At 41.6% G+C, this 23,443-nt stretch overlaps 1 protein-coding gene across 1 annotated transcript in view; it reads left to right on the forward strand.

The window, feature by feature from the left end:
- Nucleotides 1–1,148: 1,148 nt before the first annotated feature.
- MYO1D (myosin ID) overlaps nt 1,149–23,443 on the forward strand; it is a 28,988-nt gene continuing 6,693 nt past the window's right edge. Inside the window, exons 1-14 of the mRNA XM_009700837.1 lie at nt 1,149–1,246; nt 1,560–1,768; nt 2,638–2,731; nt 3,501–3,666; nt 5,248–5,301; nt 6,242–6,337; nt 7,424–7,540; nt 9,060–9,263; nt 10,414–10,559; nt 10,642–10,756; nt 11,479–11,649; nt 16,419–16,489; nt 18,244–18,318; nt 19,868–20,000. Coding sequence (XP_009699139.1) covers nt 1,149–1,246; nt 1,560–1,768; nt 2,638–2,731; nt 3,501–3,666; nt 5,248–5,301; nt 6,242–6,337; nt 7,424–7,540; nt 9,060–9,263; nt 10,414–10,559; nt 10,642–10,756; nt 11,479–11,649; nt 16,419–16,489; nt 18,244–18,318; nt 19,868–20,000 — 1,749 coding nt within the window. The remainder of the gene's footprint in view (nt 1,247–1,559; nt 1,769–2,637; nt 2,732–3,500; nt 3,667–5,247; nt 5,302–6,241; nt 6,338–7,423; nt 7,541–9,059; nt 9,264–10,413; nt 10,560–10,641; nt 10,757–11,478; nt 11,650–16,418; nt 16,490–18,243; nt 18,319–19,867; nt 20,001–23,443) is intronic.

Below are 23,443 nucleotides of genomic sequence, written 5' to 3' on the forward strand. Positions count from 1 at the left end.
ATGGTATTTTCGAAAACATTTTTGGTAGCTTTCAAACAGCATGTCTCTCTAAAATATAAAATACCTTTGCATTTTAAGCTCAGTAACGTTTTGGGAAATGGATATCAGTTTAACCTTCAGTTAAAATTGAGTGCAGGAACAAAAAAAAACGTTTTGCAATTCTTGTGTCTTTTTAGTGAAGCATTTCTGGAGGAAGCTGGAATTAGAGGCAAAATCCCTTTTAGAAAGCGGAGTGCTGATTGCTAGATTGTATTTCTTGAGTTTTACTACACCTGCTAAAACTAACACTGCCAAGATGCCGCAGAAGATTCTCAAATGAACAATAGAAAATGTCAAGCCTGTCACCACATGAGGGTAGTAATAAATTCAATAAAGTAACGCTAGAATTTGTGCCAGAGTCCACCAAGGATTAGGAAGGCCCTGGTACTCTATAGAGGTGGTGTGGTGCCATCTAATGTCGTCAGATTTAAATACAGGGTGCAGACAGGTATTTGATGGTAGAAATGCCATAGTTGGAGTGTTGATCTCTAAATCTGCTGTCATCCTTCCTCCTCCTGAGAAGCAAATGCTGTCTGAATTCTGCAACCGTTAATCTGAAATTCCTTCTGCGCTCTTCTGCTAGCTAACTTCCGATAAAATGCAAATTTCTTTGGAAACATCTTTTAACTTAAACACTTCTCTTTTTTAAAAAAAAACGAACATCAAGTTATTTTCTGTCTTGTTTGCAGAAAGAGTACTAAGGACCAGGTAGAGTTTAGGAAAGGTGTGGTTTAGGGTTGTTTTAACACTTTCTCAAAAAGCTTTCACTTGTGGTTTAGCAGGAGTGATGATACCTAGTGAAAAGGATGGAGTGGAAGTTAATTGCTAGAGCTGAACGGCTGTAATTTGTTTCTTGGCTTGTATCTTTTGTTTCCCTCTTTGCAAATGTGATTAGACCTCTAAGTGAGTGGCTTCAAATCTTCTGCTTCTCTGGCCTGAGCTGGGTTATCAAAAACTGTAGAATATGAAAAAAGAATTTGCCTTTAAGTCCCTTTTATGAAGCAAGCTCATGACAAACTCATGTTTACTTATTGTCAGTTAAGAAACAGTAAATTATATCAACTTAAATCTTGCTAAAGAATTTCTTAGAAACATTTGTTTCTGGCGGCATGTTGATGGCAACAGAAATACCTGAATGTGTAGAAAGCGAGCTTGATCGCATCAGCAAAGCAAAAGCTTGCTATACTCAGAAATACAGTCGGTGTTTGTACCTCGGTAATCGGATCGGTCATGCATCTGTAAGTGAAACGGCAGTAGAAATTTCTTTTGTAGGTGGTAAGATTCAAAGCTAGCCCTAGTTCTTAGTCCTTGTAACATCGGGTCTCAACGTAATATGTTAATGTGCCGTCCAGGCCACGCTGGTCAGATAACGTCCGTAGTCAACATTTTATTGTAGTGTTTCAATACGATGATGGATTGAAGAGTTGACCTGGTGAAATGGGCAACTCACTTGGAAGACATATTCGGAACCTCTGTGTTTGACTAATTCCCCTTTCTCCCTTTTGTCTCGTCCTGGGTAGGTTTGAAAAAGGGCGGATTTATACGTTTATTGGTGAGGTGGTCGTTTCCATGAATCCGTACAAAAACTTGAACATCTATGGGCGTGACATGATTGAGCAGTACAAAGGAAGGGAATTGTACGAGAGACCTCCTCACCTCTTTGCAATTGCTGATGCCGCTTACAAAGCGATGAAGAGGCGATCGAAAGACACCTGTATTGTCATATCAGGTAAGCTGAAAGAGCTTTTCAGGATGATGAACACTTGATCTTTGTGAAATTCTAGGCAGAAGAGGAATAATGATTTGGCTAATGGCAGAATTTCATAAAAGAAAACTACATTAATCTTAAAACTGCTTATTTGCATTTGAATCTGTGTGTGGAGACGTTAACAATAATTTCTTATCTGATTCGAGAGCTGGTGTCAGTTATTAGCTTAATCTGTGCGTGCAAAGTGATAACTTGAACATGAATCCTCTTTGCTCTGCCTGTGTGAATGGAGATCAGTGAGAACAGGGTTCCTGTTCTCTCTTTAGAGAACTGCTGATTTTTGTCCCTTAAATGATTGACCGATGTTTTGTTCTCTGTTTTGATGGCTGGACTGATTGCTTGTCGTGGCTCTACCAGTGGGAGCAGGGCTTGTACCATGAACGGTCGCTATCTGGATCCTGGCACTTCGTTTCCTTGATGTTCCCGTGCTTTAGCAGCTCTGAAAAGTGAGAGACGCGGGATGCTGTGCTCAACAGTAGCCTCTTGTATTGCAGTTCCCGGCACTGCTGCTAGCCAAGCCTCTGCGTGCCAGTCTTTCTCCTCTTAACAATATTCCTTTTGATCCTCTGTGTGCCAGGCCTTTTACCGACCTGTGAAGTCTTCCATCGTAACTGCTTCGAAGTCAGCATAGCAGCAACAACCAGGCAGGGTTATGGCTATATTTAAATAATATTCAAAGTGCAGACAAATAAGATTGCTTTAAAAACCCAACAAAACAAAACACAATAATAATCAAAAAACCCAAACACTATTGGGGTAGAATTAAGATACACCGTTTTGTGATTCGCTTTTTTTGAGCTGTTGTGTCACCTTTGTATTTATTCCCTCAGGTGAAAGCGGGGCTGGGAAAACTGAGGCCAGTAAATATATTATGCAGTACATAGCAGCCATTACCAACCCCAGCCAGAGGGCCGAGGTGGAAAGGTAAGGGCTTTGCAGAAAAAAAGAAGTGAAATTGTTTGATTTATGCATCTCTTTCTGTGGACTGTGTAGCACCATGTTATTAGATGGTCTCTTGTACTAATTACATGCTGATTTTTACAGCATTTACCTAACTTCTTCAGATACTACTTTTCCTCTGGGAATTTTGCAATATTGATTGCTACAATCATGTGGAAAAGTTTTGTTTTGAAAGTTTGAGCTTTCAAAATAAAAACAGCATCTAGAAATCATGCTTCCTGTGGCAAATTGCCTGAAATACGTGTACGTTAGAATCGCATATTGAGGGCAAGGAACATATTCCATGGGCGTTCAGGCTCGCACGCTCCTGAATTGCAAAATGTGCCTCTCAGTCCTAGAGTAAAAGTTGCTGAGCAAAGAATGTGGCTTTCTGCTGAAACAGACTTCATACCTACCCTGACAAAAAAATTTGAAAATGACTTGTGAAAGAGCTCAGGGAATTGGTTTCAAAATTTACATATGTAAAGGAACTGAATTTTTGATGCTATTTTCAGTGAGGGCATCTGGTCTTTGGTTTGCATTTGCTCAACTCTAAGGAACGTTGCCAAAAGCTCCCAGCTGATTTCCCACGGGATTGCTAATGTCATACACATCTGCCCAAATATGTCATCAAAGAGCATGTCTGCTGTTACTAAATTCTTCTTGAGAAGTGTCTATGGAAAAAAAAATTCTATGGTTTGAGTATACAAGTCTGGACTTACCCTGTTCTCTTTCCCATGTACCTGCGCTACAGAGTGAAGAACATACTGCTGAAATCCAACTGTGTGTTAGAGGCCTTTGGCAATGCCAAAACAAACCGTAATGACAATTCCAGCAGGTTTGGAAAATATATGGATATCAACTTTGATTTTAAAGGAGACCCAATAGGTGGGCATATCAATAATTACTTACTAGAAAAGGTAAGCCACCCTCACTTTTAGAGTTGGAGGCTTCTATGTAGTTACTTTTGCGACATGTGCTTTGCCATGAGAAAGTTTTCCTTTCAAACATGGTATGTCACCAGGTGACATGTCAGGTCATAGAATCTCATTAAATCTAGGGCTTAATTTTTCTTCAACAGTTAGTATAAGTAACTGAAAGGCTGCTGAAGCCCTGGCCATGCCCTGTTTCTTCAACACCACTGCTTTCAGAGCTCACCACCTAAGGGACTAGTGTTACTCAAAAGCTTATGTGCAAATAGGTGTATATACTTTGTATCCAGAATAAAAGCTGAGATTGAGTTAACGTCTGCAAAACTTCTTCTTTATAAGTTCCCGCGTTGAGAACTCACTGGTGAATAGAAGAAGATACCTAGGTCTGTGAGTAGCAGCAGTATGCTCGAGAAGTGTTATTCTGGAATAATGCCACAACTTTACTCTTTTAGTAACTTTGATTTTATATATTCCAAGTGATCCTAAGCATTTATTTTTTTTTCCATGTCATTAAGTGGTGGCTGAAAACATTGGAATATGTAAAACTGTGTAGGGAAACTGGGCATGATCTATTAACAGTTCTCGTTATGTGTGAGACACACGTCTGGCTTTAATTTATATGTTTGACCACATCTGCTAACATGCTTTTTTGTTTGTGTTTTTTACTTTTCCCTTTATTTCCCTGAAGTCTGTTTTCAGAATAAACACTTTATTTTAAAAAACAAAACAACCACCCCAAACGTTTAACATGTGATACTTTCATGCAAAAAAGGGGTAGGACTGCAGCTGCAGTGAGTTAAATCCTGATCATTTATTTCATATTCTTGACTTCTACCAAGTTAAATTTATTTCCATTTTGAAAGCAGTTGAGGTTCTGGTCTGAACACAAGCAGTTAACAGACAGTGACTTTGCAGTGCCGCATGAACACACGCCTTGTCACTCTCCATAGTTCAAACTTGTAGTATGAAATAGCGATACGTTGCTTGTTGACTGAATTTCTGCTACATGTAACTTTTTTTTTTTTTTGGTGCTATTTTACACTGATTTGAATGAGTGCTCTGAAGTTGGAGCTATTGCTTGCTGCCTAAAACAATGCCCTTGTGTTAGAGCAGAGTGTTCACTTGTGCAGTGGCTGGGTGCTGTTGGTTAGCCCATCCTGGGGTCGTAGAAGTGGTTACCATAACCGTGTCCCTAACTACGACCCATAGAGCATTTTTTTTGTAGTCACAGAGTCCTGTTGTTCATTTCCAGCAATTAAATAACTCTTAAACTAAAATAACATTTTATTTGACTCTTCCATGAAAGCAATTCTGCAGTTGCCACATGGGATTCCTGGCTGGAAGTAGGACTTTGCAGCTCTTATGCAAGCTGGTCTTTTTGATTATAGACTTCAAACTCCATGGTCATGCCTAGCTAATAAAGTTCATAACAGACTTATTGTAAGCTACGATTAGTTTGGAGGTGTCCTAGCAGTGGTGAACCGATGCCTTGGTGTCTAAGGGGAGGTGCTGGGGAAGCAGGCCATCCACATCCAGAAATACCTATCTTTGTATTTTGTTTCCCCACAGTCTCGTGTGATCGTGCAACAGCCAGGAGAACGAAGCTTTCATTCTTTTTACCAGGTTTGTATTTATTTGCTGAAACAAATGGCTTTTCTCAAGTTTCCCAGACACAATAGGCAAAATATTTAAAGCTTTCACCCTCTCGTGTGCTTCACAAAGGGTCCCCTTGTTGTTGCATCTTGGGTGATCTTAGGCTTTTTAGGTTTTTTGAAGAGGCCTGGTCTGGGGAAGGAGCATGGGAAGATAATTTTTTTTTTCCATCCTTCAGTCCCAGATTAAGACATTTGTAAACTTAAAAGGAGGCTAACTAAACGAATATGGTAGAATATTGGACTTGGACTCACTCTTTTATTTGTAATAAGTCTAATCCCTCTATTTTCTCTTGAGGCCTTGGGTCCATATGGAAGTAATTTTATGACACCAAGTTGACTTTGTTTTTTTGGGGAGGAGGTTCTTTTTAATGTCTTCCATATTGTATGGTGGTTCCCTTGTGTTTCCTTTGAGGGAAATGGTCGACCTATTAGTATAACCTTTATTCTCAGCTTTGCAGTGAGGGAAACGTACGTTTGTTTATTTTTTCCCACTTATTCGGTACTCCCTGATGGCTGTTAGCACCTTTCTCATGAATATGTCATTTCCATATTGGAAAGTCTCTGTGTATGGCAGAGAAGGTAAATGTGCTTGCTAAGACACATCTGTGGCATGTCACAGATGTAAATATGTCTGGTCTGTGAAGAGGTTCAGGCTTGTTTTCTAAACAGTTGTGTCACTCAAAAGGACAGTCATTTAGGCAATCTTTTTCTGGTGGTCAGAGCCCTACCACGATGCAGACTCTGTATTTTGCACATGTGCTTGTGACTCCAGATACTGTAGCTGATTCTTCTGGAGCAGTAAGTTAATGTTTTTTATGATTTTTCTTGTCAAACAGATGAATAAGAAACAGAAAAAGGAAGGATTTTATTTTTTTCATTCACTGTTTCTTAAAATACTCTTTGTACAGCTCCTCCAGGGGGGTTCTGACCAGATGTTACGTTCTCTGCATCTTCAGAAGGATGCATCTGCATACAGCTACATCTGTCCTGGAGCACAGCTAAAGGTGAGGATGTTGTTAGTGAGGTAACTTGTCTTAAATTGTAAATGCTTCTTGAAATGCTTGAAGTACTGCTGAGCTAGCAGGAGCCGAGACCAATTTTTATGGCATGAATATGGAAAGGTGACACCAATGTGCTATTTTTAATGGAGTTTCTGGCCCTAGAAGCATATATGTACTTGTGCATACTACATTTGTGTCTGCTTATAAAAAACATTAAAATGTAGTAGGAGAGACATCATCTTCGTTAATAAATGCAGGCATAGATATTTGACCCATTACCAGTGACAGACTTTTCATGCTTTGTAACAGGTAACCTAAGCTGCTTTCTGGACCAAAAAGCCATAAGGACTCTTTTTTTTTACAGTAGGACCATTTAAATTACTGAAGCATTCATTCTTCTTATCTGACTTATCCTTAAGGGGGTCTCTGAACAGGAAAGAAGGGAACAAACCCATAAAGTTTTTAGGACAACCAGATCCTGAACACTTTAAATACAACTGCAGTTGTCCCTAGTGTTGTCCCTCTGAAGCAGGGTCCAGACTAATGGTTCCCTGATTTCCTGATTGCTTTCTTGAGGTTCTCTTTGGCAAACAAACTCATGGATCTTCTCAGATGCCTTTACCAGTTTCTCTAGAAATCTGCAGTGAGAACAAAGCCAGATGATTGGGAGGGGAGGGAGGCAGAGGCTCATCTTAAGAAAGATGGTGACCAGAAATTTACTGCTGGTGCTCTGCAGCTTCTACTGGGAGGGTCTGTGGCTGCAGTACTTGTAACTATTGTTCTGATTTTTTTATGAATCCCTTCTACTCTTTCACAATAAATTCCACTGGGAAAGTACTGAACTATTCAATCGTGCTGTGATGGATTTCTGTATCTCATTGCTGCTGGTATACATGTGTGTCCAATGCGGGATTCAGCATACAAGCATACGGTATGGGATTAGAATAAGTTGAGAAATCTCATGACAGTGTCTCACATCTGAAAAACAGCAAAGTAAATATCTGTTTCCCATGGACTTGCAAAATCTTTGCTTTCTCACAGTTGACTTCCATTAAGCCCCTCAAGTCCCAAACATCTTTTTCTCCTCAGTGTTCCATCAATGATGGTGCAGAGTTCAAAGCAGTAGCTGATGCCATGAAAGTTATAGGCTTCAAGCAAGAGGAGATTCAGACTGTCTACAAAATTGTGGCAGCCATTCTTCACTTGGTAAGCTCTCTGCCCACAGGTATGAGTAAGCTGTGCTTCAGAAGGGTTCAAGCAGTATACTTGTACTTCCAGCAGCTCTAATTTTCTTGCTGCAGAAGCAGTTGGAAGATCTGTTGGCTGGAAAAGTATATACAGTTTACAACTTCCAGGGGCAAGTGAAACTCCTTCGTGAAATAGGACACTGCAGTAATGATGGAAGATCACATTTATTCCTGTATATTGCAGCTCCCAAAACAGATACGTCACTAAGTACTGGGAACTGTTAAATGTTCTGGAAAGGAATTGTTGGGGTTTGACAGTGAGGAGGTAGGGAGCTCTTGCCTCGCTGTCTTTCTTTCCCTCTTTGCCCTCACACTCACCATCACCGCTGTGGTTTTGCCGGAGGGGTGATACTTCACTTCATGGTGCAGACTTGAGCACAGCCGGATACAGGCGACCTCTTAATTCTCTGTATTCTGATGCTAAGGAAATCCTTCCTTCACCCGTATTCTCCTGGGACCCGCAGAGCCTGCTCCCCTGTGCAGTGTCCCAGTAGCTCAGCTGTTGTGTTTCCTTGAGGAGAGAGGCACCGCAGGTGGGCAGGAGGAGGATGGCAAAGAAAACTGCAGCTTTTTTCCAAGTCTTTCTCCTCCTTGGGATAGTTGTGCCCCAGTGCTGGGGAAGGAATGGAGGCAGAGCAGAGTCTGGCCATGCAGGCAGGATGTGAGACCACCCACTCCTGCAGATTATTGTTATTAATCCTGGCACTGCAGGTATTGAGTAACAAATCTGTTGTGGTGGTGTGCTGTCAGTCCAGTCCTGTTAGCAGTGCCGACTTGTCAGCTTCCCCACAATATTCACATTACCTTTGTGGGCAGTAGCATTACAGGAAGAACTGCAGCTTAGCGATTCTGTGGCAAGCTGCAGTGACGATTAAATGCTGCATCCAGCGTTTGTCTACTTCATGTAATTTCCCATCACTAGATCTTGATCTTGAGAGTGTTTGATTAAACCTCTGGAAGCATTTGATGTAATTTTTTTTCCAAAAGCTGAGCTGAACACTGGTCAGGAATGCTTTTCTTTGAGTCAGGTGCTGCTGCTTCCACTGATGTTGGAGCTTTGTGGGTAGGTGGATATGCAAGACCCAACCTTCTATAATGTGTTCGGAGATTTACTGACCTGAACAGCAGGTGGAATGTGGATGAACTTGGGATATACTGATTCATATAGGACAAGAGGAAACGGTCTCAAGTTGCGCCAGGGGAGGTTCAGGCTGGATATTAGGAAGAATGTCTTCACCGTAAGAGTCGTTAAGCATTGGAACAGGCTCGCCGGGGAGGTGGTGGGCTCACCATCCCTGGAGGTGTTCAGAAAACATTTAGATGTGGCGCTTCAAGATGTGGTTTAGTGGGCATGGTGGCGTTGGGTATCTGGTTGGACTTGATGATCTTTGAGGTCTCTTCCAACCATAACAATTCTATGATTCTATGATATTAATAAAAGACAGATAAGAAATCTAGTTTCTTGCTCCTTATTGCAGGGGAACTTGAAGTTTTCTGTGGATGGTGATACACCTGTAATAGAAAATGGCAAGGTTGTGTCGATCATCGCCGACTTGCTGTCAACAAAATCTGACATGGTGGAGAAGGCTCTTTTGTTTCGAACTGTAGCTACAGGTCGGGATGTCATTGACAAACAACATACTGAACAAGAAGCCACCTACGGCAGAGATGCCTTTGCAAAAGTGAGTTTAGAGTTCCTTTCTCTGTGTCCCATTTTGTATGTGACAGTAGCTCAGATGCCTTTCTTTGCTTTTGCCTTTTGGTTGAGTCATCCTCGGTGCAGCAAAGAATGGTGATGCCTGAGGAATGTATTCAGTAGTGAATTGCCTTCAGAATTGCACTTTTTTTAATGCTCAGGTCCCAGTAGGATTCCTGGGTGGATCAATAAGTATAGTGCTTGCTGAGACACAGGAAGTCTGTACTTCATGTGGATTTATTTCTGAATGTATATGCTCCTGTGTTCTATAGGGGGATTGCAGGGCAGCACCGTCCCTGTCCTTCCCTGGCTATATGGCAGGACATGCACCACAGCCAGCAGTGCTTGCGGCACACAGAAGAGGGGAGGGAGCTGCAAACCTGGTTTGCTGACATCTGCAAAAGGAATACATTGTAGAGGGCTGAGTATTTTTCAAAATATGATTCTTGACTTCATTTAGCAGTTAATTTCAAAGAGTGAAGAATAGAACTGAAACATCTAGAACTTGGGTTGGAAACCCAAAGTGCTGTCTTTTTTTTCGGGAAGGTGGATACTGGTGACGGGAGTGACAATTGTCCTTCCTTTGCTAAGAAATCAAATGATGAAGAATGGATGAAGTTATGAAGATCCTTGATTATTAACTTTTTTCCCCAAGATTATATGTTTGCACAACTTTGCAGTACATTTTGAACATGTAGACTTTAAAGATACCTATGCCTACAGAACATTTTCTTTTTGGAAGGTGAACAGGAGTATTTTACTGCCATTGTGTCGGGTTGTTAGGTTTCTATAACTGACCTCTCACTTGCTCTCAATATTGTTAAATAATTCTCAGGAATGGAAGTTATTAGGCAGCTGAAAAGCAGACTGGAATCAAATTAGGGGAACTGCTGTACATAGTGACCTCGCTAGGATTTAGACTTTGTGTAAATGAGTTTTGGAAGAAAGAAAAAAAGTGTTTTCATAAAATATTTTCTTTGTGTCAGTAGCTGTTCACTTTTAGCAGAATGTTATCTGTAGCTTTTTTGTACTTGGGGCAGCATCTTGAATTAAGCTTTGTAACACCACGTGTGGCATTTACCAGAAAGAATTGAGACAGATGCAGGCAAAATTCCTCAGTATTTGTTTTCTGGCAGGCTATATACGAGCGCCTCTTTTGTTGGATTGTGACACACATCAATGATGTGATTGAAGTGAAGAACTATGACACTACAATACATGGGAAAAACACAGTCATTGGTGTCCTGGATATCTATGGCTTTGAAATATTTGACAATAACAGGTGAGCTACGTTGTTAAAGCCCAGTGCTGTGCCTTCTCCTTTCCCAGAAAACTCATCACCTTTTTTCCTTATGTTTTTGCAGTTTTGAGCAATTTTGCATTAATTACTGCAATGAAAAGCTACAGCAGCTCTTTATTCAGCTGGTTCTAAAGCAGGAGCAGGAAGAGTACCAGCGAGAGGGAATTCCCTGGAAGCATGTGAGTGATTTGGCAGGGGAGGGAGAGGTCGGTGTGAGGTCAGTGTACCAGCATAAGTCCCAGATCTAAAGTTGCTCCACATGTACGCTCCTGTCGAAGTCGATAGGACATCTGTGTCCGTGCCAGCTGTAGTGTCAGACTTGCTGTCTGGAAATCAGGCTGTGGAAGAAGCTAACCAATTATCTCACACCATTTCTTTATTTGCCATGACGTGGGAAAATAAGTGACTCGAGGTCTGGGTTAAAACATATTGTGGCATCGCTGTAATGCCCCACACATCACTGTGTGCTTCTGTTCTGAGTGCTTATGTATTTTGTCTAGTTGTAGATGCTAAGGCGTAAAAATCTTACTCTGCTGTTCAAATGCCTTTCACAATACCAAGGACAAGATGCGCAGTTTTCACTGTGGTAACTGCACGCAGTTGAATTTTAAGCCATTTTGGAGTGCGTTCTGTAGCAGTTCATTTTTAGCAGAGGTCTCGAGATTTATATGCGGTGTTTGAAAAATCACCTTCTCTGCTGTTTGGTGGTGGAAGAGTAGCCTGCTTGATTTTGAATTAGAGATCTGCATATTGAAAGCTGATTGTTTCTCCTGTGAATGGTGGGCCCTATTCTCTCTTGTCAGACACACGGTACTGTTTGTCAGTGGCCAATGCCGGTACGCTCCTTTTTCACTAGCCAGTCACAAATACACCCATTCTTTGTTTTTGTTTTTTTTTACAGATTGATTACTTTAACAATCAGGTCATCGTCGACCTGGTAGAGCAGCAGCACAAAGGGATCATTGCCATTCTGGACGATGCCTGCATGAATGTTGGAAAAGTGACAGATGAGATGTTCCTTGAGGCTCTTAATAACAAGCTAGGGAAGCATGCTCATTTCTCCAGCAGAAAGGTAACGTGCTCCTCTGTACCCTCAAAACTTGCTTCCTTTCCTGTGTGTGATACCGTTTCTGGTTTTTTTAGGTGTAATGGAATAAGGAAAAAGACTTGAAGGGTGGCTGGGGTTGGAGTCATTCCCATCGAGTATGACCTGAAATGCCTGAGAGCAGCAGGAGCAGCTCCTAACTACCGAACAGGCTCTCTGCTCTGGGTTTAGGTCGCGCCTTGGGCGGCCCGGTTCCCGGCAGAGGGAGCCCAAGTATGTCCGATGTGAGATCAGCTTTATTCCAGGCATAAAAGAAGCATGAGCTCGTGTCTTTGACATATCATGATGTCATCTGTAACCAATCGATGCGTCGTTTCAACCCACGTGACGTTCTTCCCAGGCTGCTCTAATACATAGTGACAGTGAAATTATTCACACTTCTGCATTATTACAGCACTGTGATTTTATTTTTTTTGCCATCGTCATTGGCTACAAAATATGCTCATCTCATATTGTACCTATGATCATCCAGCCCCCTCGACTTGCTTTGGGTTTGGTACAATGTATGAATTAAAAGGCTTGCTTTATTCCTCATTTGGCAGCATATTGAAAACATGGTCACCAGCCTGGTTAATTTGAGAATCTTCCACACTGAGTAATCAAATAAGGGCCTTTAATTTATTGATGGCTCTCTACTGAGAAACGTTGTTTGAAATACATCATTCCAAATGCTGGTTCCCCCCCCTTCTCCCTCCCACCCCAGTACAATATTTTATGTAGGTCAGAAATACAAAATTAGCATGGTTGTATAAGATATGTGCTAAAGGCTGCCTCCAGGGAGACTGAATATAAACAGTAGATCTGGATGTGGCTTGTTTGGGTAGAGGCTAGGCTGAAAATAAAATAACCATTTTTTCCTCCCAGATGTGGCTTTCCTGAAGTGCCCTTTAGCTGCAACACACCTGGCATCTCATCTGCCACATGCGTCCTAGCTGAGGGAGGGGGAACGGGGAATCTTGCTTTCCCTGTTAACCTAGATTTTACCTGCTTAAGCAGTAGATAAATTATGTGTACCATGTTCTGAGTAAACTTATCAGAAAACAGTATTTTCATGAAGCCTCATCTGGGTTTTTATGTTTTAATGCTAAATTGCTTCCTTTAGTAGTATTAATGATTAGCGAAGCCTGAGGGCATGGAGTCTTAAATCCTCTGCAGTGGGGTAGTGTGGGAAGTGGTCCAGTTTTGGGAGCTGTCTAGTCAACAGTCATAAGCTGGTAGAGAAAGCAGCTCAATTTCTGTTCTGTCCTTGGTCCCGCATCCGCTAAGGTGAAGTGGTTCCATCATGAAGAGAGCAGGTAGGCCTTTGATACAGCAGGGGAAGAGGTCTGAATTTCATAAAGTATATGGGAGGCTATAAAATGAAAATTAAAAAGACCCAACACCAATCTGTTTCAGTCCTTACCTTCAGGAGTCCCTTCCCAGCATAGGAAACATTAAAAGAAAATATTGCCAGTTGTAGCATTCCTCAGTAGGGGGTGGCATTGTCAGAAAACTGTTTGCACAGATGTGAGAGGCAAACAAGGAATACTGCTATAAATAATGTTTATGGAGGGCATGATGTATCTTCCTGGCTTGCTAATTTCTAGTTTAAATCAATATAGCCTTGAAAAAATTGACCCATAAAACTCTCAGCATTGTAATTATTTTTTCCCCTTCTCGTGTCTTTGCAGACATCCTTTGCCAGTATCTAAGATATCTTCCTCAGTCCCATCTGGAACTGCTGTAGGAAACCTGAGCTTTCTAAGCCAGCCTCTTCTAGCTTGAATTAAAACAAAGGACTTGATTTCATTTCATAATTTGCTTTTGTACACTGCGTTAGTTCTGTCCAGATACTATAAAGTTCAGTGTAGACTGAAGCTGTTCCTAAAGAGTTAAAATATGTGTGCTGATATGTTACAGGAACAGCTCCCATCTTTCAGCCTGAGTTAATGCTTCGCTGCTCCCCTGTAGAGTATGTTGCACGCTGGCTCCATGTGGATAAGCTCTAAGGGGCTGCTGTGCCCTAAATAGGAGTGTCCTAGTTTGTGTGCGGCATGTCTGATCACTGCTGTCTGCTTGGTTGTCCTGGTGAAAGCCAAACAAACCAGGAATACTGGCAAACACTTCCACTATGAGTGTTTATGGCAAAATGTTATGTTTGTAGGGCATGGGTTGTCCTTCGGTGATCTAGCATGTAGACATGCTAGCTGTTCTGATCGTCCTCAACATCACAGGTTCGTTTTCCTCAGCCTCCTTAAGTTCTGAATTTTTCAATTGATCTTATACTTTCGAAGGATCAAGTGCAATTGTCTGAATCTCAAACTGATTGTGAAGGGAAGATTATCAGAAGGTCCATTCTAGTCCACTTGATGTAGTATCTTCCGAGACACTACGCAGTAGTGAGTGTCTAAGTGAGAAAAGAATGTGGGACAAACATGTAATGGTAACTTGATGTGCTCCTAGTCTCCAGTGATCTGCAGTCCAGAAACCTCCTGAATCAGGGCTCACGTCCTTAATAGGTGTTTTTTGGTTGGTTGGTTGGGTTTTTTTAAATTGACAAAGAATTCCACGACTTGGATGCTCAACGTGAAGAGCTCCTTCTTCCCTGTTTTCTTCCCTTCTCCCTTTTCCCTTTTAGGTTACATCTGTTGCCTCCTAGTTCTTGCACAGCAAAACACGGTTCACTGTGTCTTCCAATACATCATCTCCATGCCGTTTGCCATCGTCTCCTGGCATTTCTTTCTTAACCTGAAGAGGCATAGTTTGCTTGGCCCTTCCTCCCGTAGCAGTCAGTCAGTACTGTAGATGGTTTTCCCTTCATCAGACCTCTTCCAATTCTCCTGTGTCCTTTTTGAGATGAGGGTGGTTAAGATACTTGTTGGGTTGGGAATGGACCATTTGCTATGAACATTGGCTTTTCTCTGTGTGTATCACTGTATGTACGTTAAATTTCATTTGCTCTTTTTTGCCATCCCTTTAGCCTCTCGTGTCTTCCCGTGGTTCTTCACAGCCAGCTGTTGTCTTTACTTCCCTGAATAATTAAGTACCATCAACAAGCTTGATGACCTTCCTATTACCCTCAGATTATAGCTCATTTAAGATGATATTAACAGTGTAGACCTCAGCGCAGGCCCCCGCAGAGCTCCTGTTTCCCATCTTTCCAACAGTTTTATCTATGTGAGGACCATTTCTCTTCTTTTTCATAGCAGCTTAAATTCTTTGAGCTGTTAAGTGAGGAACCTTGTTAAAAGGCTCACAGAAATCCAAGCAGACTATCAACTGTATCAATATATTTGCTGGTTTTTTTTTTTTTTTTTTACTAATTTCAACTGATTTGTGCAGTAGACACAAAATTCAGAGAGAATCACTCCTTAAAACAAAAAACAGCCTAACCTCATGTTAAGCACCCTTTCAGTCTCTCCAGTACTGGAGGAGTTTTAAGCGAGAAGCTTGTGCGGCCAACCATGTCCCATCTGGTAGCAACAGTTGCTTCATTTCATTAGGTTTTTGCTTGTTGTATAGGTCTTGTGTTGACATGTTGGTTTGAGGTGTATGTTTTGGGTGGTTGAAAAAAGGCATTGCATCCTCCATTGCCCCTTGCTGGTGAGCACAGCTGCAAAAAGAAAAATTACTTTGTTTTTCTGGTATGACCTCGTTTCTTCATTTTCTTTGTGTTCCTGCTACACCTCGGTCATCTATCAGCTCTGCAGACCCTGGCATGGTTCCTGCTCCTGCTGGACTGGCCTTCTTATACCTTGGTAACCTTGTACCTTCTTAGACTTTTTTGATTTCCTCCTTGTGACTTTTTATTTAATTTTTTTTTTTTTTTTACGTCTGTCAGTTTGAGCCAGTCTATTTTCTAGTCTTGGACATAGATGAAGTTTTTTGGAGGCTATCTTCCTGCTTCTAATAATCTCTCCTGCCCTCAGTTTAACCCTGCTAATTCCTCTTTTATTTTCCCAAGACTTCTGATGGATAGTAGATATTTCCTCATAGCCCTCGATGTTTTTAAGTGGTGCCCGTGCTTCCTGCAAAGACTTCATTCATCTACCTACCCCTTTCGGCTTTAACAAAAATCCTCATTTTTATCTTGTTCTCCTTTTTTAATTAAGCTGAACCTGATGGATGTTTTGGCTTCTGTTATTCCTGAAGGGATGAGTGTATTATAGCCGCTGCTACTGACCGGCTGCCATGTGGGCACTTGACATCTTTGTTGTAGAGAAGGAATGGGATGGGAAGTCTGAGCTGCGAGCAGCGGGTTGGAGCTGTGACCACCCTGGGTGGACCTGCAGGGGTGGTCACGGTTTGAGGGGTGTTAGATGATCCACAGTGATTTGGGAGAGAACAAGCACTGCTATTGTAACTGTCATATTTTGATTGCTTCATTTCTTTGCTGAGGAGTGGTACTGCAATGGAAAAAAATATAGAGGAAGACTTAAAAAAAAAGTCGTAAGTTAACTCCTAGGTGCAGTGTTTCTCTGCACAAACGTTCTTTTTGCATAATGGCATTTCTGAGATAATATCAATTTGTTAATAGAACTATTGACTCTTGCAACTTGATTTCATACAAATAGATGTTCTTATAACTCATCAATGAAAAATATTATAAAGCAGTGTTATAACTGGATTTCACATCTACACATGCATATATGAAGCGGAATAACTATAGTTTCCATTTCTGTTTCCAATGCATATTGCTCTTCCACAAAACTTGAAAATCCATGGCTGGTGTTTTAATGTATGTGAATTTATTTCAGCTTTGTGCAACTGACAAAACGCTGGAGTTTGACAGAGACTTTCGAATCAAGCACTACGCTGGAGATGTGATGTAAGTTGTTGGTTTTTTTTTCAGGTATGAAGTTGTACCTTCTATTTTTGTCTTTTAGCCAGCTTTGAAGTGTTACAATATTCTAATTTAATGCAGCTTCTGCTGCGAACCAGAATAGCTGTCATACGGAATTACAGAGTGAAGCAGCTGCTTATCAATTAAATCTTCTGCTGGTTGCTTGCTATACAGAATATGATTTTGCACTTGGAATTGAAACAAAAGGAGAATATTGGGAGTGGGGCGGTGAGGGGAGAGCAGTGCTTCAGGGAAAAAAAAAAAAGCCAGCACTGTTTATGCAAGAAAGCTATACTGAACTAATAAAATCTGGTTTAGACATCTGTTTAGGATGCTTATATAACTCTCTGGCATTAGATTCTCAAATCGGTTTGAGCAGACTCAAAATACAGGGTAGTGTTAAACTGCAGTAGGTATCAGTGCAAGGAACCTTCCCCGTTCAGGCTGAAAAGTTTTCTGTACCTGAAGCCTACAAAAATGTCTACAGTATGTGACAGTAATACGAAGGAAGATTAAGTAAAAGTGAAAGATGCCCATATGTTAGAAACTGTTCACTGGGAAAGCTGTTGTCTGGAATATCACTGGAGTGATTTAATGATTTAGGATCTGTGTAACTCCTCGTGTTAGCAGAATCTGAAGGGAGTTAATGAGGAAATGATTTAGGATTTCTTTTATATGGGATTAAATTTACCCGTAATTTATAAGGGTAACCAGTGTGATCATACTGGAGCCTGTTCAGCTCAGCTAGATTTTGTTCTGGAGTCTTTGCTGAGCAATTGCTGATAGACATCCCTGATTTCAAAGGATTTTGGAGGAGAAAATACAAGGTGCCATATTAGCGGTTTAACCTTCTGCACTGCCAGTGGCTGAAAACTTTTGTAAAAGGAAACTGAAATGTGGAAATATTGAAAGTTACCAGAGTTTAGGCTCAAATCTTACATGGAGCAGTAAGGTTTGAGGATGGCTCCATGCAAGGATTTGAATGTTGTGGGGCTCTGGATCCCAGTGCCTGCAGTTCGCCTTCCTGGGGTCTGAAGCTCGGGAAACAACTGAGCAGGAGTCACTGAATGGGAAGATTTTGGACCTTTTCTTTGAGGACAGAGCATTGTGTGTCTTGAGTTTTGGCGAAGAGATGAAACTGTGAAATGGTAATCTTTTGGGGTGGTATTTCTGTGGGAATAGAGGAAGGACATAGCCCTAAATTTGTGTGCCCATGTTGATTTCCAAGAGGGTTCCCTAGTCACTGGTTATAGGCTGCTCTTGATTTCAGGCACTCTCCCACTAGAGAATTTTCCTTGACACCAAGAGAGGGGCAGACTAGACATGCTGAAAAATAAAATTTCATTTCTGTAGGATTTAACACAAACACATGCTCTGAATTTGGAGGCAGAAGGCATGAGTGTAACTCTTGAATTTGGGCCATCTACAAATTGCTTAAGCCCTGCTAGGTGTCTCAGCCATCATGCTCTTCACCTGCAGAGGTCAAATAGCTTTCTAAAACTACATATATGTTGTTTCTGCACTGGAGGTGGAAAACTGTACAGAAGGATCTAAATCTCACACAGTGCTCATGCAGCAGATTAGTGATAGGTTGGGAAACAGAGCTGGATTCCTGATTAGCATCTGCTGTGTCTGTAGGAGTGCAAGGATGCTGATTCCACAGTGATACCAGCAGCTCAGAGAAGGACTTTGCTTCTTTGCAATTAACTCTGTTTTCCTTTTTTTTTTTTTTTTTTCAGTTACTCAGTCACTGGATTTATTGACAAAAACAAGGACACTTTATTTCAAGACTTCAAGCGCCTCATGTACAACAGGTAGGAATAACAGTATTAACGAGGTGAATTTAAATCTGATTTGTCAGAATCCTTTTTTCTAGAGTGGATGCTAGAAGAGACTAATGTTTTCGCTGATGCTATCTTTACTATGTGTGCAGTGCACGTGAATAAACACGTTGCTTTGGGATTTGATCTTTGTATATCTACCGCAAGCTGAAGGCTGTTGGTGTTTCAGGATAAAGTCCTTATTCTGTATATGTTGGTTTTGTTCTGATATAACCTTTAATTTAACTAAATTTAAAGTGTTTGGAACCAACTCATTGTGCAAACAAGATAACTGTGCAGAGATTACCTGTGCTGCTTGATTTGTCATTAACCAGGTTTTTGGACCAGTTGCAAATGTACCATTACTCATCTCTCTAACCAGTGCTAAAGATACCAAGTAGCATTTGGTCAACAGCAGATGTCATCGGCCTCAGCTACAAGTCCCTGTTTTGAAAGAAAGTATAGAGGTGAAGGGAAAAATGGGCAAATAGATTTGAATCCTTTTCATATGTGCAGTAACGTGAAAAATTTAAACTATCTAGTCACGTGTTATAAGTACTAGTTAGGCAAGTAGCAGTTGCCTTTGACAAGCAAATTTGAAAGCCTATCAAAATGTGTGTGTATATATAAGTGCCCCAGAAAGCTGTTTTCCCTGACGGCTGGCATTAAACATGTAATTCTTTTGTAACTGTGGTCTGTCTCAGAGACTTTACTCAGAGGTAGAAGTCAGCATAAAATAGCCTGCAGCTGTATGGACAACTCTGTTTACCTGGTTTAAAAGCTAGTACAACCATTAACTTAGTTTACAGTCCTGTTATGTTTACTTGGTGTACTCCCTTCAATAGCCTTGCTGTTTGTGTTTTCAAGACTTCACCTTAGCCAAAAACCTGCAAAATATTTGCTGTACAGAGGTTTTGTTAAATTTAGCCTCTGTTTTCCATTAAGTGTCTGGTAAAGACTCTTCACAAAGACCACTTACGGCATATTAAAGCATGTGATAGATTGGCTATTAGATTGCTGAAACTGTTCTCAGCTTTTGTCTATTCCAGAGCTCTTGCCATCCATCATGGCTATTTTACCTCACCTTCAACCCTTCAAGAAAGTATAGGCTAAAATGTATAAATTATTTTATGTATCAAGAATGGTGCAGAAATACAGCTTGAAATCAGATAGCAAGTTTCAGGGGAGGATGTTGTGGGCTGTGGTCTTACTCTTTTCTGTTTTGATTAAATTCTTTATGTTTGTGTCAGTAAGGCAGACTATGCTTTTGATAGATCACTTCTGCAGGAGTTTTACTATCCCATTACTGCACATCTTTATCGGACGAGGAGAATGTGCTTGTCATTTTTCCAGAATATTCAGTTGCAAGCTTGAACTGTATATTGCTCAAGAGCAAAAGATATTTTGCCCAGGAAAGTCGTATTGGTTTGGCTGATACATTTTGAGCTGAAAACACCAGTAGGTCTACTCAGAAGCAGGCTGTTGAATTTTGAATTTAGTGGAAGTGATGTTAGACTGTGCAATTAAAGAGACTGTCTTTTAGCTCTAACCCTGTGTTGAAGATGATGTGGCCTGAAGGTAAACTGAGCATCACTGAGGTAACCAAGAGACCTTTGACAGCTGCTACTCTTTTTAAGAACTCCATGATTGCACTAGTGGACAACCTGGCATCGAAGGTAAATATTTATGTTTTAAAATCAACTCCAACTTCTGATTAGTAGGGTGAAGCTTCTCTGTGGAGAAACTGCTACCTTCCTACCACTGCACTCAGTCAGAAAGCCAAGGTGATCAATGGCAGATGAGCTTTGGTTGTGACGGTGGGCAGCTGTGAAGATCGCGTAGGAGAGTTAGCCACCGTCCCCACATAAAGAAGGTGGATTTTGGTTTCCTCTGTGACCAGTGTATGTTTCACTTGTAGGAAAGCCAGTCTCTCTTATATTATATCAAATAAATAATCATCTTTTTAAAAGGTCTTTTGGCAGAAGGCCCAGAGGATGTAGTTTCATGGTGGAGAGATTCTCTCTTTGTGACTTTCAATGCCAAGTGACTTTCATGAAAGTACAGGCAGACCTGTGTGATTTCCTTCTTTCGTCCTCTTCGCTGTGTCAGAGGGTGAGAAGTGAAACCTTTTATTTTACTGAATAATGAAGTTTTATAGTAGAAGGTATTGCTTTGGCAAGCACCACTTTGTGTGAAGAAAGGCAGATAAGGGAATGAACTGGGAAAGGGACTGTTTGAACGTGGTACAGCTGAATGGCAGGATGAGGCAAGCAGTGTGATCCCTCACGTGAGCAGAGATCACTAAGAAATACTTGGGTGTTACTGATGCCGGGTGACTTTGCTGGACTCCTGGTGTTTTGGTGGTGGTGTGGAAGGGGTATGCAGTCCACAAGAGATTAACCGCGAGCCCTATACGTTAACATTTAGAATAATTAAGCAATAAAGGGCAGTGCGTTCCTGCTATCTTCTCGGGAGTTGTGGTAGCAAAGGAAATGTTAGCGGCCCAAGGTCTGGAGGGAGAAAGTGCACGCAGATGTGGTAAGGCTAGGAAAAGCTTTGTAGAAAGATGATCCTAAGCTAATAAGAAGACCCAGTGAAGAGCAAAGCACTATTTGAATTTTTACTTGGAGTGGCAGCCTCATGAGTAACAAAGTCTTGATAGATGCTGTATTGATCAGAGCATGGTGATACAGTGCTGGCTGTGCACAGGAAGACCAAGCTATCCTCACTGGGAATATGACAAGAAATAATATATTACTTCGTGTTTTCCAGACTTAGGAGATGAAAACACGCTTGCTTTATATTTTTGAGTTCTAGTTCTGGAGTGGATTTAATCTTCAGCCATAGATCTGCAGAAGGGTGTGCAAGCCTGACCAGAGCTGTCTCAAGGTGCTAGCTGAGCTTCCCGACAGAGGAATGATGCCCCATAGCTCTCCCCAGTACTGTTGGACTAAAGGCTGCTAAGGGGATGCCCGTGTTAGCCCAGCCAAAGGCCAGGTCTTGCTTTAAGCAGGCAGTGTTAGTAGAAATTGAGAGAGGTCCTACCCTACCGCCTGGGCAGCCAGAGGGGAGCTTTCCTGGATGGCAAATCATGAGCTGTTGGGGCTGGAGAAGGTTGTGACCCTGATGGAAGGGAGATGGGGACAGACTTTAGTCTGACTTTCCAAGGAGTCAAGATTTACCTCATCTGTAGTCCTCCAGATAATTTGCTGGTTAGCTCTAACCTAAATTTGGTATAGAGTTGTCAAGAACCCAGAGAGATTTCTCTGTGTGTTGTGAAAATGAGTAGTTGGGGAAGGAAGAAGATTCTGATTGATGCCGCTTGTTAATGCAGTTCTCTGTCGTACAGAGCAGTCACGTTTCTGTTGCCTAGCCTAACGGGTAGGGAACGTGACGCATCGAGGTGTTTCAAGCAATACAGACAGAAACTGCTGGGGCTGTTGTAGTGGAGGGCTGTGATCAAGGGGGGATGGCAGGGAGCTGTTCGTGGGGAGGTTTGGCAAGCGTTTGTGGAAAAACTTCGTTTGCTTGTTTATTGGAAAAATTACTCTAGGCCACCTGGTATTTGTAAAAATAAAATAGTCAAAAGAATACCTGCACTGTGGTGGTTTGAACAATTCCTGCAACTCACAGCAGGAGATGAAGAGTTTAAATAGTACGTTATCCATCTTGAGTCGGTAGGTACCAGAATTCGTCATTGAAGGCTGGCTGGCTCCTGTGAAATGAGTTAGTTTCAGACCATTTATCATCAGTATCTCTATCACAAATGCCGGCCTTTTCCAAGGATAGGCCATAACCAGGAACTGTTTCCAAGTCAAATTTAAGCTTGTGAATTCACTAGGAGCTCCCTGTGTGTGTCTCAGGATAGTCCTTTCCCATTCCTTACCTTCCCTAAACTTTCACTGAGAAACTTGCATTGAGGATGTTGGGGTTTTCCTGCTTTTCTTTTGAATCTTAATGGAGAAAATTGTCTTAGAGCATTGCATTTCCCGGAGACTTAAGGATCCCATGAAAGAAGAGGCTGTCATTAAGCAGGTGTGTTTGTCAGAACTTAACAGGGCTCCTGCCAAGCAGGAAGGGGCCAAGGGCTGTCTTGGCTCTGCAGGGTTTTATGGCCAACCTTTAGCATGATGGAGGGCTGGAACGAAGGGGGTGAAATTCGCACTTTGGAGGCTGCTGTTGAAATGTTTACAAGGCTAATGCTCCTTGCAGAACAGTGCTTGTAGGTACTTACGTTTGCAAACTAAGTTATGTAGTTGAGCTGTAGCTATTTTTAGTGGAGAACCTGGCTGTTACACATCTTAAAAACCCCCAAAATTTGGTGAGGCCCATCCTGAACTCAAGCTTATATCACTTTGAAAGGTTGAAATTTTCATGTATCCTAGAAAGGCAAGGTTGCTTGGTTAAGGGTCCTGAACACGATCATGGTGTAGTTCAAACAGGAAAACAGTGAAGAGAGATTGTGCTTCTGGTTGGCCATTCTACCCTGAGGATCTCTTTGAGGTGACTTTTCAGACAGTTAATAATAATATGTGCATGTTATTAACAAGCTAATAACTGGACATTCAAGCCATGCTTTCCTAGATACTGGTTATGCACAAATAAATGGGATGCTCTGCCTCTGAGTCATTGCCAGTTTAGATACTTGTCTCAGCTCTCTTACTTCTGCTGGGGGCTGGAGAACGGTGAACAGTTGCTGTTCCTGGGCTGGTAAAACCGCTGTCTCTTTTGGGGACACCACTCATTGCAGTTACGGGTACTATAATTCCTCCCTTGGGTGGTGTTACTCATTTTTCCCGTGCTTAACTTGGGACTGGAGTTGCACTCCTGGGGATCAGCAATGACAACGTCGGGGTGCGTGTGACCGCGGTTTGGAGCCTGCAGGACTTTTTTTTGGGAAGCCTGTGGTAACAGCTGATGAAAACAACTCTCTGAAAACAGCGTTGCACAAGCGGTGGTAGCTGCTGTGGTCTACGGATGTCAGAGGAATAAGGTTCCATTGGGAGAGGCAATATCAGTTCATGTTTTTCTCAGCTGTTCCTCAGGAAAAAAAAACGATGAAGATAGGCTTGAATTTTGTTGCAGTTTGAGCTGATAATTTAAGTTTACCAGAGTGTGC

Source organism: Cariama cristata, unplaced genomic scaffold, assembly GCF_000690535.1.
Source record: "Cariama cristata isolate BGI_N322 unplaced genomic scaffold, ASM69053v1 scaffold16835, whole genome shotgun sequence".
Taxonomy (NCBI): domain Eukaryota; kingdom Metazoa; phylum Chordata; class Aves; order Cariamiformes; family Cariamidae; genus Cariama; species Cariama cristata.